The following is a 24,761-nucleotide window of genomic DNA, read 5'->3' as shown; positions in this document are numbered from 1 at the left end:
AATTATGGACACTAATAAATTTATCCGCAACCTGACCATCAGAAAACATTTTTATCAGGAGCAAAATACTGAAGAGGAATTAAGTCAGGAAGGATCTGTAGCACCACCTATGGTGGATAATGAGTACTCACAGATGGACTTTAAAGAACAAGTAGCACTAATTGCGCTACAAGATCTCAGCTCAGATACATTGCTGGATAGTGATCGGGTGCATGTTTCCAAGAATTTTACTACAAAAAATCCCTACTATTATCCAATCCAGGCCAGATCTGAGTGTATGGACAAATTTCAAGAAAACATAGAAAGGGAACTCAGACAATTAAACAAGGAAATAAAAACTAATAATAAATACAACCCTAAGAATATATCTATAAAAAAACGTAACGCTATAAGAGAGCTACAAAATATGCCAGATCTTACAATTAAAATGTCAGATAAGGGAGGGGTGGTAGTGGTATTGGACACAGTGGACTATCAGAAAAAAATGCTGGAACTATTATCTGATCAAATCACGTATAAGAAACTAACAAATAATCCCTCACAAGAAATTATTAAAAAGAGAGATGTCATTATCAAGGAGGGATTCGATCTGGGGGTATTAACTAAAACACAAATGGAATATCTAATAGTTGAATGTCCAGTCACTCCTATAATATATGGGGTCCCTAAAATACATAAAAAAGAGGGGATTCCCCCAATGCGACCCATAGTATCTGGAATCGGGTCCTGCAATGAAAGACTCTGTCAATGGGTAGACTCTCTCCTCCAGCCACTTGTAAAACGTTCCCCTGGATATATAAAAGACTCTAAGGAGGTATTACGTATTTTTGATGGTAAGATATGGCAAAAAAATTATTCCTGGCTCTGCTGCGACGTTATATCTTTATATACATGCATCCCGCACGATCTAGCAATAAGAGCGATCCATTATCACCTTGTCAAATTCAGTCAGTATTCTGAGGATTTGATTGAATATCTGCTGATGGTAATACATTTTTTGCTCACTAGTAACTTTTTTGCATTTGATAATCAATTTTATATGCAGCAAGCTGGAGTGGCCATGGGTGCGAAATACTCTCCCTCCCTTGCTAATTTGGTTATGTCCTTTTGGGAGATGGAGTGCGTTTTTTCCGTGAACAATCCGTATTTGGAATATGTGGCGTGGTATGGCAGATACATTGATGATACGCTCATGATATGGGAGGGTGATGTGTCTGCCATACCGCGCTTCATGGAGTACCTGAATCAGAATGAGTACAATATTAGATTTACGCATAGGGCAGATAGCAAAAGTATATCATTTCTAGATCTGGAGCTCACGGGGCAAATAGATTCAAATATCGTCACCAGAACACATCACAAGCCAGTGAGGGGTAACACAATACTGCATGCCAAAAGCAGCCATAGCAGGCATACAATTAAATCCATTCCGGTGGGTGAGTTCACCAGGATTAAAAGGAATTGCAGCTCAGAAAAAGATCTCAAGGGTGAAATCGAGCAAATAGCAAATAAATTAACATATCGACAATACCCTCAATGGACAATTAATCGGGCCAAAAAAATAGTAGCAGGAAAAGATCGTAAAGAACTAGTTACAGCACAAAAGCATAGAAATTTACAAATGGAACAAAAGCCATACATATGCTTTCAATATAGCCCGCAGTTCGCTAGAATTAGAAATATTGTCAACAGATATTTACCTATTTTATATGAAGATCCGCAGCTGTATAACATACTAAATTCTGGCATTAATGTGGTGTCGAGAAGAGCCCCGACCATTGGTAATAAAATAGCCCCTAGCTTGTTCTGCTCCAAAAATAAATCCATCAGAACCTGGTTAAATTATCCAGGATTTTTCAGGTGTGGCACACGAAATTGTAGCACATGTAAATTCGCCAGTATTGAAAAGACATTTTATAATGCGGATGAAACTATCAAATTTGATATAAAGCAGTACATCAATTGTAATTCTTGCAATGTGGTATACAAAATCAAATGTATAGAGTGTAACCTGTCGTATGTGGGCTGTACGTCCAGAAAATTGAAAACACGCATTAGGGAACACTTATATGACATAGGTAACACTCAGAATAATGACAGGAATATATCAGCAGCATCCAAACATTTTGTTAGGCACCATGCACGCAGCACTGTCACTCTTCAGGTTCAGGGCATAGAACGGGTTAATACCCCTAGTCGGGGTGGTGACATTAGACGCCGGCTTCTCACACGAGAAGCATATTGGATTTTCCAATTGAACACCTGTGTCCCAACAGGATTGAATAAAAGACATGAAGTTATGTTACATTATTGCTGAATGTGATTTTAATCCTTTATTTTTGTTATGTTGTTACATATAGAACAATGATTTTAGATGAAAGGACCTGTCAAATTGCCATGTGACTCAAATGAATGATCTGGTTGGGTGAGCCTCCTTATAAGTAGGAGAAGCTGCCTGATCCAGGTATGGCTTTGATAAAGATCACTCCGATCGAAACGCGTAGCCGTTTATCTCTGTCATCCCAGGCACTTACCGGTGGGAGGTTGCACACCATGGACATTTGGATTTTTTATTTGGATACAATAAACGTCATGTTTTAAGGAGCTGGAATTCAACTTTTTTTTTTTCTTTTCTCTAGTTACAGTTACCGCTCTCTACACAGTGAGCGTGGAAGTGATCACTCCCCGACACGTTGATTGACAGCTTGCTATGTACACACATGCTGCACACACCAAGCAGACTGTCAGTAAAAGTGCTGAGGGTTTTTTACAGCATACTCGCTGTATAGTGATTGGTGATAGTTACAGCTCTCTGCACCACCCCGATGATTGGAATCAAGTGGCTGCAGGGAAGATAGAAGTTCATTTTCTCCCTGTAGCCTTTGCTCCAGAAAGGCAGGCAGTCATGATTTTAATGTTGTAGGTATATAGCATTTCTAGACATAACAGATTCAATTTATTTTGTGTAGAACTGTAATTTGGCACCAGTACATATTTAAAGGGAACCTGTCACCCCCAAAATTGAGGGTGGGGTAAGCCCACTGGCATCAGGGGCTTATCTGCAGCATTCTGTAATGCTGTAGATAAGCCCCCGATGTATCCTAAAAGATGAGAAAAAAAGGTTAGATTATACAGTACTCACCCAGGGGCGTTCCCACTGCTGGTCCGGGTCTGGCGCCTCCCATCTTCATCAGATGACGTCCTCTTCTGGTCTTCACGCTACGGCTCCGGCGCAGGCGTACTTTGTCTGCCCTGTTGAGGGCAGAGCAAAGTACTGCAGTGCGCAGGCGCCGGGCCTCTCTGACCTTTCCCAGCGCCTGCGCACTGCAGTACTTTGCTCTGCCCTCAACAGGGCAGACAAAGTACGCCTGCGCCGGAGCTGCGTCGTGAAGACAAGAGGAGGACGTCTTCGTAAGAAGATGGGAGGACCCGGACCGCGACGTCCATCAGATCGGACGGCCCGCCCAGGTGAGTATAATATAACCTTTTTTTTCATCTTTTAGGATACATCGGGGGCTTATCTACAGCATTACAGAATGCTGTAGATAAGCCCCTGATGCCGGTGGGCTTAGCTCACCGTTGATTTTGGGGGTGACAGATTCCCTTTAAAGGGACATAACTAGAAAATATGGGGCTACATGCCAAGCTTTTGAATGGTTCCCACCCAAGCATGTACCACAAACCTCCCCACTGAAAATCATTGAGCATAGACTTTTCCCGTCTTTAGACCCACATACACCCTAATCCAGGCCTGTTACCAGACCAGTGGAACCAACTGTCCTCTGTCGTGTTGAGCACTTACCTGTTGGCAGCCATCAAGACGTGAGGGTTTTCAGATTCTATTGTGGTTTTGTTTCTGTTGCAATGTGAGATCTCCTTTTTACGCTGAGTGTCTTTTCCACTCCAGCTGTCAGACTCCCCATGTTTGCCAGCAGGGTCTGCATGTGTTTATGGCCCCCTCCCTAAGGTCTCTATCTGACACTGGCATTACCCATGTCAGCTTCACCTAGGGTTATAGGGATATACCGTATTTTTCAGACTATAAGACACACTTTTTTCCCCAATAATTTTTTGGGGAAAATGGGGGTGCGTCTTATAGTCGGAATATACTTACAAGTAGTGTGGCAGCAGCAGGAGTCGGGCGATTCTGCGGCGGTCCGGTCTGACGCTGCAGGGCGATGATCATACTCCCTTCCAGGCTGGTGCGGCAAGCTTTGGCAGTGCTTTGTGGTGCGGGGGCTCCGCTGGCATTTTGTGAAAGCACGGAGGCCCCGCATATCCATTGCTGCGATGCAGTGGCATCCGGGAAAATAGCCGCCGGGCGTGGTGCATGCTCAGATTGAGATCTCGGCAATGAGGACCACTCTCCACCAGCGCTGCCGTTACCCCCCTGAATTTGGACTGTGAGATGGACCCCATTTGACACATTAATTTTTTCCCCTATTTATGGAAATTTGTAGTGGGTCTTAAGGTCCGGTGCTTCTTATAGTCCGAAAAATACGGTACTTCATATTCAGAGTGTTAGCTGGAAGTATAATCAGTTGCATTTTCAGTGATGTTTAGTTTACATACAAATTACGGAAAGGGGCAGGTAGTAATTGTAACAATTGTAAATCCCTATAAATGTTTGTGGGGCCATGTTTTACCTGCCTCCCTTATTGTGATAGCCCATGGGGTGTACATACAGTAAGATCCATAACTGTATGGTATCTGCATTATTATACTTGTCTTTCCAAAAGCAAAAGAAAAAAGTGAGCTGCACAGCCTTCCTTCTTCCGGCAGATCAGCAGCAGTGAGTGGTGACAGACTGACTTCAGTGCAGGGGGTGCTCGCATAGAAAATAGATGCAAACATGTGGATAAGAACAGAAAATGCGGCAGCACTCACCCATCTGTGGTCCAATTCTTTATTCAAAACATGAAAAAATACATACAGCCTTGCGGTCTGAGGGAGTGCAAATGGACGGGAGGTGAGCAGGTGAACGACGACGGCCGTTTCGCGCTGATCTGAGCGCTTCTACAGACCCGTAGAAGCGCTCAGATCAGCGCGAAACGGCCGTCGTCGTTCACCTGCTCACCTCCCGTCCATCTGCACTCCCTCGGACCGCAAGGCTGTATGTATTTTTTCATGTTTTGAATAAAGAATTGGACCACAGATGGGTGAGTGCTGCCGCATTTTCTGTTCTTATCCACATGTTTATACTTGTCTTTATTGCCTGTGTATTCCTGCTCTTCTTTCTCTGTAGCACACATACAGAAGCAGCATGAAAGACATTACACATCAGTATTGATCTGTGTAGCTGTGAATCCAGCAGTGAAGTAAAATAAATGTGTTGGTAGCAGCAGGTCCATCTGCCTGGTCTCCCACTATGCTGATCACTTTTACTCTTCTCTATCCATAGACTACAATATATTCTGTAACCTGCCATTTTGTTGGCAGCCCATCTTGCTTTTGTCAAGACAGATTTGAGCTAGATGATGAGTACAGGAGGTAGAGGAAGGGGTAGAAGTGGTTCATACATGGAGAAAGAAGCAGATTTCTCTGACATTATATACTTTAAATAATCGTATATCCATATGTACTATTGATTTGTGCAAAGTTTGTTCAAAGAATAGTGACCATTTAGAGGAGTGTAAGTGTAATTTTATTAACCTCTACAAATTATAGACCCTGAGGCATCAGTTTTGAACTTTTATATCAAGATACATTATTGGCCACTGTTACCTTCCTATTAACTTATGTCTCTTGATTCTATAAATTGGCTTATTTAATATTGTATTTCTCACAGTCTATTAAAGAGGCAGCTAATTAAAATAATTGCTAAAATGCATATGATGACTTCAGTGAGTTCATGTATAATGGAAAAGTCTCTTTTAAAGTCTTCTCTCATACATTCCCCCACCCTTGTTTACAAGCCTATAAAGAGCATAATTAAAAATTAATTCATTGAAATGTTAGACACCAATAATACAACCAGCTTGGCGGGTGATCCCTGTTCCAGCATGTACTGTGCGATAGCCTCTCGCTCAGCAAACTAGAATCTGAAAGTGAGAGCGTCTGTATGTCTGATTTTAGAATCTGAAAGTGAGAGCGTCTGTATGTCTGATTTTAGAATCTGAAAGTGAGAGCGTCTGTATGTCTGATTTGCTCTATATCCAGTATTTGTTTATTGGCATAATCCATTTTTTTTGCATTTTCATCCTAAGCATTCCTAAGCATTTAAGGATTAAATTATAATGTCTCTAGTTTCATGGTCTAAGGCCGGGTGCCCACGATCCGGAATTAGCAGCGCTTTGGACGCAGCGTATGTTCACCTTGTCCAAAGAGCTGCCGTCTATTGAGTCCCGGTGAATCCGCATGTGTTCCAGTACATTGTATTGGTGAAATTTCTCTTCTAGAGAAATTGACATGCCGCGGTCTGGAAAGACGGTGATCGGCGGGCTTACGTGGATGCATAGTGAACATGGGATTTTTTGAAATCCAAACCATGATGCTGTAACATCTGGCCGCTGCGGGTTTGACGCTGCATAAATACGCATCGTCAAACCCGCAGCAACTCCGTATCATGGGCACGTATACTGAAGGTGTCCACACACATTCAATATGTAATGGCCCAACTCATTGATAGTGTTTGGAACACATGACTATCTGCTGTGTATTTGGGTGTCCCCTTCCTCCTTCAACAGTAGATGTTGGTGGAAGGAAAGATTGGGCATATTGGATTGGATGTTCTTTGTTCCTGTGGGAGATAAGGTCTTTGCTAGTGTCTTAAAGGGACACTGTCACCTGAATTTGGAGGGAACAATCTTCAGCCATGGAGGCGGGGTTTTGGGATTTTTGATTCACCCTTTTCTTACCCGCTGGCTGCATGCTGGCTGCAATATTGGATTGAAGTTCATTCTCTGTCCTCCATAGTACACACATGCACAAGGCAAGATTGCACTGTGCAGGCATGTACTACGGAGGACAGAGAATGAACTTCAATCCAATATTGCAGCCAGCATGCAGCCAGCGGGTAAGGAAAGGGTGAATCAAAAATCCAAAAACCCCGCCTCCATGGCTGAAGATTGTTCCCTCCAAATTCAGGTGACAGTGTCCCTTTAAGGTACCGTCACACTATACGATATCGCTAGCGATCCGTGACGTTGCAGCGTCCTCGCTAGCGATATCGTCCAGTGTGACAGGCAGCAGCGATCAGGCCCCTGCTGTGATATCGCTGGTCGGGGAAGAAAGGCCAGAACTTTATTTCGTCGCTGGCTCTCCCGCTGACATCGCTGAATCGGCGTGTGTGACACCGATTCAGCGATGTCTTCGCTGGTAACCAGGGTAAACATCGGGTTACTAAGCGCAGGGCCGCGCTTAGTAACCCGATATTTACCCTGGTTACCATCGTTAAAGTAAAAAAACAACCACTACATACTTACCTATCGCTGTCTGTCCTCGGCGCTGTGCTTCTCTGGTCTGGCTGTGAGCGCCGGGCAGAAGGAAAGCAGAGCGGTGACGTCACCGCTCTGCTTTCCGGCCGCTGTGCTCACAGCCAGACCAGAGAAGCAGAGCGCCGGGGACAGACAGCGGTAGGTAAGTATGTAGTGGTTGTTTTTTTACTTTAACGATGGTAACCAGGGTAAACATCGGGTTACTAAGCGCGGCCCTGTGCTTAGTAACCCGATGTTTACCCTGGTTACCGGCATCGTTGGTCGCTGGAGAGCGGTCTGTGTGACAGCTCTCCAGCGACCAAACAGCGACGCTGCAGTGATCCGGATCGTTGTCGGTATCGCTGCAGCGTCGCTTAGTGTTACGGTACCTTTATTCCCTACTTCCCTTTAGAAACACATGGAAACTTGACTACACCAAAGAAGAGAAGCAGAACTCTGTACAAAAACCACATGACATTAACATCATAACATCAGCCATGTACAAGCTGAGCAATAGTGGTAACATTTTCATTAATTTGTGGTCAACTTAGAGAGATGTAATAAAAAAAGCTTGTGTAGCTCAGTTAAAGAGTTTCTGGGAAAATGGTCAATAGAAAAAGAACAATTCTGTGGAACCTCTTAAGAGAAAATGTAAGGCAAACGAATTGCTGGAAAATGTTTCCTGATTTCAATTTTATTTTAGGCATCTGAAGGACCCTGTGGAGACTCCGGGCCAGAAACACCTAGTACAGTAACTGAGGTAGAGATGGATCTTGATAGCTATCAGGTTGCCCTGGAAGACGTCCTCACTTGGCTTCTCTTGGCAGAAGACACATTTCAAGAGCAAGATGATATATCTGATGATGTTGAGGAAGTCAAGCAACAATTTGCCACTCATGAGGTGAGCTTTATTAAATGTATGGAATTTAAAAGGGTAAATCCAATAATATGTTATAGAAACACATTTCTCAACTCATGTGTAAAGTCTGTGTCTTTGTCCTGACTCTGATTTCCAGATATTGACTTTCAGGATTGCTACTTCCTATAGGTGGCACTAGAGTTCAAGTCTTCTTCCTCTCTGAAGAGGCAATTTTAATATTTAATTTCCCAGAAGACAATAGTTTGGCCTTTAGGTCTCCTTACACTGGCATGCCAGGCATGCTACTTTCAACAAGGAGAGACGTTACCCCTTCTTAGACCTCTGATTTTCTGAATGAATGCTGTCTGTAGTCTACATTAACTTATATGGCTCGGCGTTGAGATTTCTAATACAAGAAATATGACACAATATTGTAAACTTCTTAAATGTTTTTGAGACATATTAGAGCAGGGGTGGGGAACCTCAGGGCCAAGGGCCATAGGCCCTCAATGACCTTTTATCAGGCCCCCCGATCAGATTCTCAGGGACTGCATTCTTGGGCAAGGAGCTGTATTTTGATTGCCACCAGCTCATTAATTTCTTCTTGCTCTGTTAGCACACACACACAGTGTTCACTACTGAATACTGAAGGGCATGCAATGAAAGATTACATCCTGACACCAGTGCCATAGTCAGGATGTACGGTACTTTGTAGGCCGGTATAAATTTCCACACGACCCTTCGCAGAAAAAACGATTCCCCACTTCTATATAAAAGGATGAGGTCCATTGGATTTTTTCTACATTTGAAATGATCTGTTTTGGGAACGTTCACACGTGGCGATTTGGCAGCATTTTTTCTACAACCAAAACGTTCACTCTTGGACACAAAAACGTCTTTTTTTATGCATTTTCTTCAGTCGGATTACGTGTGTAATTTGTCTACAGTACATGTTAATATAGTTAGTTCTATTCACCAAAAATGAGCAAAATTGCAGCACAAATGTTATGCTGAGTTTTTCTAACGTTTTTGCAGTTTCTCATTGCTTTTGATGGGTTAAAAAACGCTGGAAAAAATTGACATGCTGCAGATTTTCAAAAACGCTGCAGTTCTCAAATTCAGTAAAGAAAAACAGCTCAGTGTGCATGAGATTTCTGACATCTCATTACTTTTGCCGTTACTGTAAAATGCAGCTTCTTTTATGCAAAAAATGTACAAAGAAAGCTACAAAGATGGCACGTGTGAACTTAGCCTTTTTGTTTGTGGTTTTGTAGTTTATACTCTACCTTTGATAACAAATCTTGTCAGCAGCCACTTACTGAGAAATTCCACAATCATAAATAATTATTACTAATGATAGCTGGAGCTTGGCTTTAATTTGCAATGTGAATGGTGATGAATGATTACTACCCACTAGTGGAAAGAGAAGGACACAAAGACGAAGAGTAATAATTCTGTCTTATTATATGACAGATATTGTAGCAATGCATTTTATCACAGGCATTTTTCTTTCTGACTCATTGTTTGCTACAAAGTGTTCTCCAATATATGCAAAAAGCAATCTATAACGAAAGTTTGCGAAATCTCTTATCTAACCTCATGCAAGTTTAAAGTCAGACTTTCCATCAGAGTTCAGAATATCTGCACTGTATCCGTTTTCTGAAGAATACGTTAAGATAGATCGATACTTAGATAACGTGACTTCTACCATTGGGGTCATATTATGTATTCTGCATCAGTATCTTCCGTTTCTTTAGATAATGTATACTTTTTTATTTCCTTTTTTCTCTGTGACCTCTCTCGTCTTAAGGCTTTCATGATGGAGCTCACAGCACACCAGAGCAGTGTGGGCAATGTTCTACAGGCAGGAAATCAACTCATTGCTCAGGGTGACCTCTCAATCGATGAAGAGAATGAGATACAAGAGCAGATGACCTTGCTGAACTCACGCTGGGAAGACCTTCGTCTAGAAAGCATGCATAGGCAGTCCAGGTGTGTTCTTTAGTTTTGCAGATAATGAAGACGTTGCATGCATTAAAAATGGTTTAATAATAGTGTCCTGTTATCATGATAACTCATTCCAGCGGAGTCTGCTTCAGACAGTTCCTTTATATTAGAAGGATCACTCAACTCATGCCAATTAACTATATTATATAGGCTAAACATTTAACCACCCTGCAGCTCCTCCGCAGGAATGATGTGGCATTACACAGTATCCATAATAATCAATGGGCAAGAGACAACTTGCTGCCTTCCAGGTGGTCTTTACATGAAAGTCCAGAACAGGGTTTCCTCTATAGTAATATTATCTTAGGCCTCATGATATTCAAGGGGAATACTTTAGAATATTAAGAATGTCCAGTGTTACGCTAAAAGTTTGCAGTCACTCTATGTGACCTTCAGATTTGGTAATCCTCACATAGCGTGCACTTCGTACTGTGAGGATTCCCCGATGTCTTCGCCGAGAATGGCCAGTCATGGTACCACAAGTTTGCGATTTGCATACTTCCTGCCACATTCCGACAAGACTGTGTTCGGCCTCTCTCAATACACTAGTCGGCACGTTACCGCATATTTGCAAATCACATACTTGTGGTAATGGCCCCGTTGCCAGTCCTGGAGAATCCTCACAGCACGCAGTGCGCATGATGTGAGGATTCTCAACTCTACAGGCACATTTAGTGCCTATAAAATATACACAGAATGGAGTGCGGACGTCAATATATATCAAAAAGGTATACATTTTATTATTGAAAAAATAACATTATCTACAAAAAAATTACACACTAAAAAGAGGTAGATATAAGAAGAAATAAAATCCCAGGAACTGGCAGGCAAAAGTCATGCCAATTTGTAAAGCATTGTATAATATAGCCACAGCAAGCCAGATATAAGAAATTAATGAGATTAATTATATTGCATAATAGCTCTTTTCCCCGTTGTCTAAATTCCCAGACTTAGCAGCATGGTAGTTTTGCAATGGAATGGATGCATGTAAATATTAATTAAAGTGCTTACCCATAATAAAGTGCCAATGCATGCTGGCATACACTTAAATACCGTAATTGGTCCATACAGAGCCCCCTATATACAGTATGAGCGCACACACAGCCCCCCTACATACAGTTTGATCCCACAAACAGTCCCCATATATACCATATGAGCTCACACACGGCACTCCCTTTATATAGTATAAGTCCACACACAGACCCCTACACAGCTCCCCTATATTTCAGTGTAAGACCCCAATATAGCCTCCCTATATACAGTATGCGTCCTACACAGCCCCCTATATACAGTATAAGATCAACAAAACCCCCATATACAGCATGAGTCCTCACATAGCTCACTATATACAGAATGAGCCCCCACATAGTCCCCTTTTAATATAGTATGAACCCCAAACAGCCCCCCTTTATACAGTATGAGCCCCCACACATTTCTCCCATATACAGTTCTAAACACACAGTTCTAAATACCATATAAGCCCCACATAGCCACCCTATATACAGTAAGAGCACCCACACAGTCCCTCTATTTACAATTTGAGATTCCACATAGCCCTTCTATACACAGACACATCCCACACATTCACACATATAAAAATACCCAAATACCTTGCTTCCGTTTCCCCGGCTCTCCGCTCTACACACACAGTGAATGATGAAAGAAGTAGCGGTGGCTCCCTCCTCCACCATTATATTTTTTGCTATTTGCATCCTGAGCATGCAGTTGGTGATGAAATCGGAACGCTGGGTGGGGGGAGGGCGGCCACATGGTGCGGCTTATGAGCCAGTGTTTTCAGTCCTTCGGCTAACAGAGGCAACTACCTGCCTGTTCTACCTCATGCCGGCTCAGAGTGGTCACAAACCATACTTTTGGGTGATTCAGCTGCTCCATGTCAACAGAGCAGCTCTTCCAGGCTGATGACGTCATGCTGATTGACAGCAGATAGGCACTGGTAAACCAGCTGTCAATCAGCAGATCGTCAACAGAGCAGAAGTGAAGCAGCTGGGCCGTCGACGTTTTGTCAGCGAAAGCCGCTGATTCGCCGGCAGGAGTGGTATGTGACCGCTCTGCGTCAGCAGAGATTGGTGACGGGAACAACAGGAAGGTAGTTAACAGCTACCTGCCTGTTAGTTCTTAGGCCTGCAGTTAAAAAAAAAATAGTCCTTGATAAACCTTTTAAACACCCTAATACCATTATTAATTGACAATGTGTATATGTACATGTTAGAATAATAAACAATGTCTTATGTATGTTTTTGTTTTTTTTACATTTTAACATCTACATGTCAAGAAAATGCTATATTTATTGGAGTTGTTTCAGCAGAGACAAAACCATAGGTCTTCCCAACTCTTGGCCCTGATCAACAGACCACGACATGATCTGATTTTGTGGTGAAAGCTGCCACCAGCCTGGCATATCTCCTTTAGTGGCTGCTGTATGGGGCAATTAGTATTACAACCCAGACATTTATTATTTTTATTATTATTATTTATTTGTATTTATATTGCTGCAACAAATTCCATAGAACTTTACAATTAATCGGAGATATGCAGACAATCAAGACATTACATAGTACCACATAATTAAAAAGGAGTGAGGTCCCTGCTCAACAATCTATAAGAAATTAAGATAAAAAGCTGCTTATGTAATTCAAGCCACTAAAGCCCAACAGAATGGGAGCCGCTCATACAGAACAACTAATTCCGGCTCACAGAAGGGGTTTCTAGTGGCTGATAACATTCTATAACAAACAGGGGGTGTCTACCTGAAATATCTTCCTTTAGTAAAGGAATAAGCTATGAATTTTTTTGAATTTTGTGCATTGTCATTAATTACCAGACTGCATTGCACTTTTACTACTACATTATATTGTCCAGGCATGCCTAGTACAAGGTGAAACTCTTGCTCGCAGTAAGCAGTTTTAGTTGTAGAGATCTTATCTAAAAAAAAATCTTGTTTTACCTGATTTAACCTGTTTTTATGTTATTTCCTGAAGATTGCATGAAGTGTTGATGGATTTGCAAAGAAAACAACTTGACCAATTGTCTGACTGGCTGACTGTCACGGAAGAGCGAATCCACAAGATGGATTTAAAGTTCTACAGTGAAGATTTTGAGTCATTTAGAAAACAGATTGAAGACCACAAAGTGAGCAAACTATAGTATTGGTAATATCTTAACGTTTGAAGCATCTTCTGTTGACTTTATGTGAATTTGCAAAGAGATGTTTTTAAGTAATAATCCTTCATTATACTAGTGTAACATTTAAAGTTATTGGTTCAGGTTCTTAAATGGGTAATATTGCAGGGTACTTGCAAATCAAGCAGCGTTACAATTTAAAAATCCCCTCTCTTCCCGAGAATGGAGGGATTTGCTCACGGTCCTTTGAAGCTGGGCAGATTGATGTATCCGTCCATCTTCAGTCCGACTGTGCCTCTCCCCATGTTGCAGAGGCAAACCTGGGAGAGCGCTGTATTTGAACCAACCTGTCAGTCCTTAGCGCACCACCTCCCCCGGCAAACAGGAAGCCAGTAGGAAGAGGCGTGTTGTAATCCTGAACACTGCCATATCTAAAGGAAGCAATTCTAATAATAAAACTACATTTAGGTATGGGTATTTATTTACTTTTATTGCTGTTTTTATTTTGTTGCTTTCAACTTTTTCTAGAAATTGCAAAATGACCTGGAGACAGAACAAGTTAAAGTCAACTCCTTAACACACATGGTGGTTATTGTGGATGAAAACAGTGGTGATGGTGCCACAGCGGCACTAGAAGCACAGCTACAGGTGGGTCATTTAGTGATGATGATACTGTTATGTCTTTTGGTTCTCTTATATTAAATTATTGCATAATTGTTTATTCTTTACCTGGATCTGGTAACAGTTTAACAGGGTGGGATGAGGGTCAGGGGATCTACCGTTCTAAAGATAGGTGGAACTCCTAAAATAGGACTCTCACGTATTGATGTATGGATGCAGCATAATTGTTTACCGTGTGGATAAAGTTTTCTGTAAAATGGTTGGTTGCTGTATTATACTTACCGTATGTAGATCATAGAGTTACATCTCACTTCTGTTCTCTAAGCTAAGAGCTTAGACACTCTTTAGAGAGTGACTCCCGTTCTAAAGAACTTGGTTCCACATTGAATGACATAGTTGCCTCGTCATGTGTAAAACAAAATTCATTCTTGTGGTCAGTTGTATTTTCAGGAACTGAAAGAAGGGTAGGAGAACGGGCAAGGGGATGGGAGAATAAATAAAAAATGAGCTGTGGGTTATGAGGATCAACACTGAGTCTATGATTATCAACTGAAGAGGAAAAGATGAAGGTCAATTGTGGCGGAGAAGAGGCATTGGATCCTTAAAACTTGTCAAGTATCTTCATCTAAAGTCAGTAAGCATAGATTTCATGTGAAGCAAATTCAATATTGCTCATCTGGAATATATATATATATATATATTTCTCCCCTCTGCAAATCCCTCCACTGGCTCCCAATTCCCCAACGAATCCAGTTCAAACTACTAACACTGATCTACAAAGCCATCCACAACCTGTCCCGTCCCTATATCTCTGAACTTATCTCCCACTATCTTCCCTCACGTAATCTTCGATCCTCCCAAGACCTCCTACTCTCCTCCACACTTATTCGTTCCTCACACAACCGCCTCCAAGATTTCTCCCGAATATCCCCCATCCTCTGGAATTCCATGCCTCAACACGTCCGATTATCCACCACCCTCGGATCCTTCAGACGGAACCTGAAAACCCATCTCTTCAGGAAAGCCTACAGCCTACAATAACCAAGCCGCCGCCAGAGCCGCCGCTCACCGCTGCCAGAGCCACCGCCGCCAGAGCCGCCACCTCACCTCCGCCGGCTCACCGCCGTCAGAGCCGCCGCCTCACCGCCGCCAGAGCCACCGCCTCACTGCCGCCGCCTCACCCCTACCTTCTGTCTCTTCCCCACTATCCCATAGAATGTAAGTCCGCAAGGACAGGGTCCTCTCCCCTCTGTACCAGTCTGTCACTGTAAACCTGTATACTGTAAACGATATCTATAACCCTGTATGTAACCCCTTTCTCATGTACAGCACCATGGAATTAATGGTGCTATATAAATAAATAGTAATATATATATATATATATATATAGGGATTACATACCCCACGCACCAAACAAAAAACAAAAAACAGGTAAGCGCATATAAAATAGACTTTAATAAGGTACAAATAAAATAATGAATTTTGCGACAATAACAAAAATGCGCAAAACACACAAAAGTAGGCAAAAAGAAGTGCCAAGGCAATGTTGAATGGGGGCCATAGTTTGTGGGTATCAGCATTGAAATACTATGGCCCTGATGCATTATTGTTTTTGTTTTTTTTCTTTAGTTTTGTTCCTTTTTGTTATTTGCACCCAATTCATTGTTCTATTTGTATCTTTTTGAAGTATATTTTATATTTGCTTGCCAGTTTTATTTGTTTTCTGATGAATTTGGTGCCAAAAACCGCAACTAATACCACAAGACAAAAAAAGAAAGTGACATAAAAGACCGGCAAATAATGAATTGGGGCCTATGTGTTTTCTTCATAGTGTGTTTGTTTTGTTCGTTGTTATTTTTACTGTCATTTCACTTTCACTAAAGGGCTGAACTTGTGTTTATATGGGAAAACAATGCAATGTAAATGCCTTAGTGTTTATCTATGCAACACAAACATGGATAAAGCCTATGTAACCAGACTGGAGCTGTAATCTCTGTCCTAATGGAAACAATAGGTTTAAAGGTGACAAGAGGAACATTGCTGCTTTTGACATGTCTACTCTGCTTAGGCTTTCTAGATGTGGTAGGGATTTTCTCACTGGAGACATTGGTATGGCAAAAGATATGCCAAAAATGTTTGGTCAGAAGGGATGCAAATGCTTTTAGCATATTCCGTTTAGGTTTTAACGGTGTAGCCATGTGTGTAAGCCCATGTGAATGCCTGAAAAATGAGTCCCATGAACCCCTCAGTCTCAAAACTGGTTACAGTTTCAACTATGATACCAAGAAAATGAGGTGTGTACAGAGGTGCAGTCACTTTTTATTAAAGTAAATTGAAGCGCTGGAGTGGTGCTACTAAACTAAGTACCCTTTACTTAGTCTCCTCTTTATCAGCTGCCGTTTTCCTCTCATTGGCGCCGCTCCTGACGGTCTGTAGCAATTTGTGACTTGCCGGATTGCTCCAGTGTTTGCTGAAGTCACAACTCACTGTACGGTAAGTCTACGAGAGCCAGAAAAAAACGCGTTCATAGACTTACACCGAGAGCTTGCAACCATCACCTCTAACTTCCAATCAGTCAGAAATTATGGTAGCAAGATGGCGGCGTGGGACCGGTGTGATGCCGGAACAGATGAAGATGTGTGCTGGTAAGACTAGGCTCAGGAAACTTAGTTTATTAGCACCACTCTAGCGCTGCTACAAAGAAAAACCACTCGATTGATGCTGAAGGGCAGTCGAATACCCAGTGTTGAAATTATACAAATGTTTCTGTTGTGAAACTTCTTAGGAGTATGCTCAATGCCAGAATAGCTCATGGGATCCCCATGTTCTAGGTTAGATGGTTACATAAATAAATTTTTGTCTGTCTGGCCAATAACTATTAAAGGGAAAAAAAAGTGGCTGAACCCAAAGCTAAAAGAAATTCTAATTTCTCCTCTACACACACCCTGGCTGCCTAAAATATGCCACTCCAGCACTAGCATAGAATATAATCAGCAAGATTACTGAGATAAGGCTCGCTCTCCGCTGTATTACTGCTCCTATTTGTCCATTTATGTCATATCTATTTGTCGTGGCTAAGAACTATTTTCTAAAGCTTCAGAATACTTTACAAATCCCTGTTCAGCTGTTTGTTTCCTTGAATTTGATAATGACTACTCATTGTCAGAATTTGTTTACTACGAGTCAGATTTTGTCCCATTTCTACAAATAAAATATTTTTTTTCTTTATGTATACACTTTTAATGTGAAATAACAATTCAGGCTACATTCAATTGAATGGGTTAAAGTAAACAATTTATGTAGGAAACAGAGCATAAAATTCTATAAATATAGTCCTTAAACTCAGACACAATGTCATCTGCTGACTAGCAATTTATAGATAATTTGTTTTATAATGAGTTTTTGGTAAATAACAGAACATGTAGCTATTGGGGATATATAGCTGTTTCTCTGGGAATCTTATTTAGAATTACCTTAGTTTTTTTCTTTTAACATATAATATATCCGATGTCATTCATTCCTAAATGTCTGTATACTTCATATATTAAAATTGTTTGCAGATATTGAGATATCTTACTGACACCTATAGATCAGTGAGCATCTTAGTGTCTTGAAAATGCTATCATTATACTAGCAGGACAACTTTGCAGATTTTCACCATTCTGTGTGCAATATTAAAAGGGCTGTCTGGGCTGAAATGAAAAGTCTGCAGTCACTCTGTCACTCATTTCTGGGGCATAAACTTCTTCCCCTGTATGAGGTTGACCAATCATAAGCATGTAGCGTCATGCAGAAGAGAAAATAACACGCCCTCCTCTCTTCACTGATCACAGCAGTTACTGTGTAGAGATGTAGCGGAGCTAAGTTATGTATCATTACAAACATTTCCAGATCTCACCTCCCAGTGCTGTAAGCTCTCAACCTCCCCCCATATTGGCTGCTGTGTGATGAGATTGGGAACAGATTTTAATTATACATAACTCAGCTCTGTTGTATGTCTATATAGTACAGTGTTCCCCAACTCCAGTCCTCAAGAGCAACCAACAGGTCATGTTTTCAGGATTTCCTTAGCGTTGCCCAGGTGATAATTGCATTACCTGGAAAGGCAAGAATTCCATCACCTGTGCAATACTAAGGAAATCCTGAATAGCTGACCTGTTGGTGGCTCTTGAGGACCGGAGTTGGGGAGCACTGATATAGTATATAATAACTGTAGAGATAAGTAAGTAGAGGAGGGCGTGTTCTATTTTCCTCTATTTGTTGCCAACTACTTATGATTGGTCAACCTTATGCAGGGGAAGAAGAACACGCCCCAAGAGACAAATATCTGGTAACGCCCAGTTGAACTTGGAAGCTAAACTTCACAAGCTATTATCTCCACAACAAGAGAAATTAAACTATAAAAACTAAATTTTACTCATTCTTACAGACACTATTCTGTGATGTGATTTAACATGCTCAAACTGATGAAAGATCCTATTTAAGGCTAAAAATCAGCAAATATCACAGAACCAGCAAAATGGATGAGATTTTGACAAATCTCATCCACATAGTTTGGAAATTCACATCATATCAATTTATCTGATTGGCTGCTGTCACATGCTATAACAATGTCACATAAACATTGGAATCAGTCTGGGAGGTGAGTATGTGCTTTTTTTATTTTATGTGGGGCAAACCTGCAGGTAAGGAGTGTAATGCATTGCAAAGGGTGAAATCTATGGTGAAAATCCACAGCACAAATTATAAATTATCAACATCCACAGTGTGTGGGTGAGATCTGTGAAAATGCCATCCACTTTATTGGTCCTGTAATATGCTGAGGTTCTTCAGCCTTAAAATCCAGATACAAAACCCACAGCATACCTACTGTATGTAAACACAACCTAATAATAATCTCAGGCATCTCCTGCTATAGCTTATAAATAAGATATATATTTATATAGTTTTACATTTTTCTTTTCTTCTGCAAATACAACATAGCAACCTAACTATGTGTGTTAGGAGTCGAGTTTCCTCTGCTGCACAGGGGGAATCTCGATCCGTCTCCGCTGCGGTCTCCCATTCTCCTCCAGCCGCAGTGGAGTCTGCTCAGCGGGGACGTCGCTCCCAGTGTCTTGCTCGCTCTCACTCTGTACAGAGAGTTACTGCTGCTTCTTCAGCTCCTGCCATTAAAGTCAGTGCTGGTCAGCGGCGAGCGGACTTCCCTGGGACTAAGTCCTTGTTTGCGCACACTGAGCATGCCCAGAGCAAGATCTCCCGTTGGAGATCGAGGGTCATGTGCTCTGGCTCTGCAGCGCATTCCATTGGTCCTCTTGGCAGGCCCTGGAAGGGCAAAGTTTCTGTGGCCACTTCCTGTCCTGCAATTATATAAACTGCGCATGACCGCACGGCCATGCGCTAGTGTACAATTGAATACGTGTGTTTGTTGTGAGTGCAAGTCGTTCATTAAATACCCCTACCCTATTGTATGACTGTTCGCGTATGGAGTATGGCTGCTACAGTGGGGCAAAAAAGTATTTAGTCAGTCAGCAATAGTGCAAGTTCCACCACTTAAAAAGATGAGAGGCGTCTGTAATTTACATCATAGGTAGACCTCAACTATGGGAGACAAACTGAGAAAAAAAAATCCAGAAAATCACATTGTCTGTTTTTTTAACATTTTATTTGCATATTATGGTGGAAAATAAGTATTTGGTCAGAAACAAAATTTCATCTCAATACTTTGTAATATATCCTTTGTTGGCAATGACAGAGGTCAAACGTTTTCTGTAAGTCTTCACAAGGTTGCCACACACTGTTGTTGGTATGTTGGCCCATTCCTCCATGCAGATCTCCTCTAGAGCAGTGATGTTTTTGGCTTTTCGCTTGGCAACACGGACTTTCAACTCCCTCCAAAGGTTTTCTATAGGGCTGAGATCTGGAGACTGGCTAGGCCACTCCAGGACCTTGAAATGCTTCTTACGAAGCCACTCCTTCGTTGCCCTGGCGGTGTGCTTTGGATCATTGTCATGTTGAAAGACCCATCCACGTTTCATCTTCAATGCCCTTGCTGATGGAAGGAGGTTTGCACTCAAAATCTCACGATACATGGCCCCATTCATTCTTTCATGTACCCGGATCAGTCGTCCTGGCCCCTTAGCAGAGAAACAGCCCCAAAGCATGATGTTTCCACCACCATGCTTTACAGTAGGTATGGTGTTTGGAGGAAAAAAGAATACTGAGTTGCATCCATCAAACACGACAAGTTGTGTTTCTACCAAACAGTTCCAGTTTTGTTTCATCAGACCATAGGACATTCTCCCAAAACTCCTCTGGATCATCCAAATGCTCTCTAGCAAACTTCAGACGGGCCCGGACATGTACTGGCTTAAGCAGTGGGACACGTCTGGCACTGCAGGATCTGAGTCCATGGTGGCGTAGTGTGTTACTTATGGTAGGCCTTGTTACATTGGTCCCAGCTCTCTGCAGTTCATTCACTAGGTCCCCCCGCGTGGTTCTGGGATTTTTGCTCACCGTTCTTGTGATCATTCTGACCCCACGGGGTGGGATTTTGCGTGGAGCCCCAGATCGAGGGAGATTATCAGTGGTCTTGTATGTCTTCCATTTTCTAATTATTGCTCCCACTGTTGATTTCTTCACTCCAAGCTGGTTGGCTATTGCAGATTCAGTCTTCCCAGCCTGGTGCAGGGCTACAATTTTGTTTCTGGTGTCCTTTGACAGCTCTTTGGTCTTCACCATAGTGGAGTTTGGAGTCAGACTGTTTGAGGGTGTGCACAGGTGTCTTTTTATACTGATAACAAGTTTAAACAGGTGCCATTACTACAGGTAATGAGTGGAGGAAAGAGGAGACTCTTAAAGAAGAAGTTACAGGTCTGTGAGAGCCAGAAATCTTGATTGTTTGTTTCTGACCAAATACTTATTTTCCACCATAATATGCAAATAAAATGTTAAAAAAACAGACAATGTGATTTTCTGGATTTTTTTTCTCAGTTAGTCTCCCATAGTTGAGGTCTAGCTATGATGTAAATTACAGACGCCTCTCATCTTTTTAAGTGGTGGAACTTGCACTATTGCTGACTGACTAAATACTTTTTTGCCCCACTGTATCTAGCGCCCGACAAATCACTCAACGTGTCACACACGTATCAGCGTCTATTGCTGTGACCGCCAGTGCGGCGCCACGCGCCAGTAGTGCGCTTCCTGACCCACGTCTGGGTGCTTAGTGGTGCCTGCCAGCACGGCACAGTTCGCACTTCGGTGCTCTAATTATAAGAGTTGCCTAACACACCCTGTTGCGGTGTTGTGTCAGCAAGTGGTCTAATCGGACTTCAATCCTAGTTGGGGTTAAGTTCGCTGACTGCTTGCTCGCCTCCTATGTGCGGTACTGCGATCCTGTGACGCAACAGGATCGCTTCCTTCATGTTGGGTGAAGTTTAACCCACGCGAGTGTACTTATGAGTACCGCCATATAGTCCGTCATTACTCAGCAGCAGGTTCCATCTCTGCACGGTGGACCCCGGGCTACGAACGCACCGTACACTATCAGTCTTATTATTTGGTGCGTTCCGCTAGTCCTAACAATGTGTGATTCAACTAACAATATTGGCCCCCAAAAATGTACATTTCGACCGAACATCAAAGCAAAACTTTCCATATAGCAAATATGTCTTACCTAAATATTTTGATTCTTCATTGCAGAGACTCGGAGAAAGGTGGGCAGCAGTTTGCCGTTGGACAGAGGAGCACTGGAGTAAGCTTCAGGGAATCCTTATCCCTTGGCAGAAACTATTAGAAGAACAGGTAAAGAAGTAAAACATATTATATGCATGAACATAATCGCCAAGATTCGTTCTTTTCCAGCAAATGTCCTTTTACTTTTTAATTTTGTGGCATGTTGCACTATTCTAACCAGCAAAACAAAACATGGAAAGCCGAAAGAAGTATCATAAGTCAACAGATCAAGTAAAAAACAAAAATCGTAATGGATATAAATCATAACAAATAATGGCCAACCTGTATGTTATCAATCATGCATCCTGTAAAAAGCATAAGTCGGGACACGAATGTTAACGGAAGCTAACACAATGGACTTTGTTGCTTAAACAAATAGGAAATAGTAAAATCACTTACTTGATTATCATTGAACTTATAGGAAAGGGGTATTCCCATCTTAATTGAATGTTACTAGCATCACTAGAATATTAAAAAATAAAAAGGTACGGTAGTGTGAAAATAAAGAGACTTCAGAATAAATACAAAAGTCAGCGAGTAATCATATAAAGACAGCTAACTTCTATACTATTAGGAAAGACAGCTGGGGCAAAAATATTTTTTTTTTATCCTATTTATTTAATGCCATAATCTAAACTATTTTCTAATATATTTATATTTTAAATTCCTTATCCTACCCTAATTTTATCTAACGGCTTTTCTTTTTTTTTCTACTTCCTTTTTAAAGGAGCTTTGTTTGAGAATCCTAGTGCATGCTGGGATACTCAAACAAAGAGCAATCAGGGGTCAGAGGCCCTGGTAACTGCTGCAACCTTTGTACCCTCCCTAAATCAAAGCATCATCAGACATCTTTGTTTCAGTGGCCTGGCTAGTCCCGGGGCGTTGTGCACAATGACAGTGCACTCTCTCACCAGTTCAGATCCTAAGTAACGAGACGGCAACAGAGCGCACTGTCAGTGAGTGTTGTTGACATACCCTGCTTGCAGAGACTGGAACATCGCCGGGGGACTTCATTTGCGGAGGCGGCGCTGGTCACTGCAAGCTGGGAAGTCTGACATCGCGCATTAAGAGTGCACTCTGTAGCTGGCTCATTCCTGTTGATCTGAGGTGGCCAGAGAGAACAATGTTATTGTGCACAGTTTGCAGGGACTAGCCCAGCCCCTTAAATGAAGGTCCCTGCTGACGCTCCGTTTTAGGAAGGGGACAAAGGTTGCGACAGTGGCCACAACCTCTGTACCCTGATGGCTCTTTGTTTGAGTATCCCAGCATGCACTGGGATTCTCAAACGAAGTTTCACCAAAACTTAAGAAACTAGCTAGAAACAGCAATTTTATTTTAACATAGCGCTGGCTAATGGTGACCCACAGTAATAATTCTGAGAATGAAGATTCTTCAACATTGTACACCCGTCATAGTTTTTGTTCTGCACAGTAGCCTTCCCAGCCACCTGCTGAAACACGACATCATATAAGTGAATGGGGCCATCTGCAGATCCCTTCATGGCTTCATTCTCAGGATCAGTTGTGGTGCCAGAGGTTTAACTCCAACAATTATTAGGTAATGACATATTAAAGGATTTATGTCTTTTTACATCAACTAAGGAACTAAGGAATTTGCCCCTCAGACCATGTGGGGTCATCACAACAGAACCAGACCCCAATCAGAGGACAATAAAGCATTCCTTATCTAAAAACTGGCCCAATATTTATGGACATAACTGTCCATAACTCATGGTAATTCTGCTTCATGTCACCTGTCTTATCCATGTTTTTTTCAGGTTTTTTTTTCCTGTGATGTGTTGTGCATGCATATGTGATTCTCCAGAATTTCTTTTAGTCTGATGAAGAGACCTGTGTAGTCTCGAAAGCTTACAATTTGCTACCATCTTTTCAGATAGCCATTAAAAGGTATCAACCACTGAGGGCTTTCAATTCTAAATATTTTTGTTTCTAGCTAGTTTCTAGTCTCCCCTCCATTAAAATGAGAACCAACATATGTCTGACACATAAAAATAATTGCTATCAAAGGAGAACACAATTTAAAATATTTTTTAGTAGTTCTTGGTGACTGTAAAAAAAATAACTAAAAAAAGTGAACAAACAGATTTCCTTTTTTGTGTACATTTTAGTCCAAGTGTGTTATTCACCATATATCATGAAAAAAAGAGGGAACAATTACAAACAAGTTTTTTTTTTGTAAAACTGTTATAACCACATGTGCAAATCAAAAAAACGTACTTACAAGTGAATATAATACACTTTGTAATATAGCTTGTCCAAGTGGTGTGCTCCTTTCTCCTCTTATAAGCCTCTACTTCTTCCTCTACCACCTGAACTCACCATCCACTCTGCAATGTGTTAGGTTACACTCCCCATTATACACTATGGAGGGGACAGGGTATGAAAGATCTGAGGAGTGAGAAAACAAGCAGAGGCCAACAACATAGGCAAACTATTTTCATGTTAGTGAGTTTTATTTGACCACTGACCTGGAGTCACAGCCACTATGCTCAGTACTTCTGCTGTTACTTTTGAACATGCCCTCAATAGAGGAGAGGGAATTCCTCTGTCTGTGTTTTTATTGTATAGGAGACATCATGGCAGCTAATATCCTACTATTTCAGAGAAAGATGAAAAATTAGAGATAGAGCCTGCAGAGGGAAGACCTGGTGAAAAATGCAGAAATGGTTTTCTTCATCATGTACACACCCGTAGCTGGAGATCAGCAATTTATTTTGTGCTGCCAAGGTAGTCCAGTGTCTACTCTGGTTTTTCTTGGTAGCCATACCAAAACATTCTTCACTTATGCGATTGGCATCCTCGGTCTTGCATCTGGGGCACTTCTGGTGCTCCTAATCACAATGCCAGGGACTGCCAGGGCTGACCAGTTTATATGCTGGACTAGGGTTGAGCAACTGAAATGGATCATCTCTAATGACAACCTATTCTGAAAGGTTATTTGAAATGATTGGTATGGTTGAAATT

The 24,761-nt window shown here is 41.7% G+C and overlaps 1 protein-coding gene across 2 annotated transcripts in view; it reads left to right on the top strand.

Moving 5' to 3' along the window:
• Positions 1-24,761, top strand: part of UTRN (utrophin) — a 930,516-nt gene that overhangs the window by 205,562 nt on the left and 700,193 nt on the right. For both annotated transcript variants that reach the window (XM_069769124.1, XM_069769123.1), the window contains exons 10-14: positions 8,119-8,316; positions 10,085-10,266; positions 13,281-13,431; positions 13,951-14,070; positions 21,745-21,846. In XM_069769124.1, coding sequence (XP_069625225.1) covers positions 8,119-8,316; positions 10,085-10,266; positions 13,281-13,431; positions 13,951-14,070; positions 21,745-21,846 — 753 coding nt within the window. The remainder of the gene's footprint in view (positions 1-8,118; positions 8,317-10,084; positions 10,267-13,280; positions 13,432-13,950; positions 14,071-21,744; positions 21,847-24,761) is intronic.

Source organism: Ranitomeya imitator, chromosome 5 (genome assembly GCF_032444005.1).
Source record: "Ranitomeya imitator isolate aRanImi1 chromosome 5, aRanImi1.pri, whole genome shotgun sequence".
Taxonomy (NCBI): domain Eukaryota; kingdom Metazoa; phylum Chordata; class Amphibia; order Anura; family Dendrobatidae; genus Ranitomeya; species Ranitomeya imitator.
This window is presented reverse-complemented; position numbering and strand designations above follow the sequence as displayed.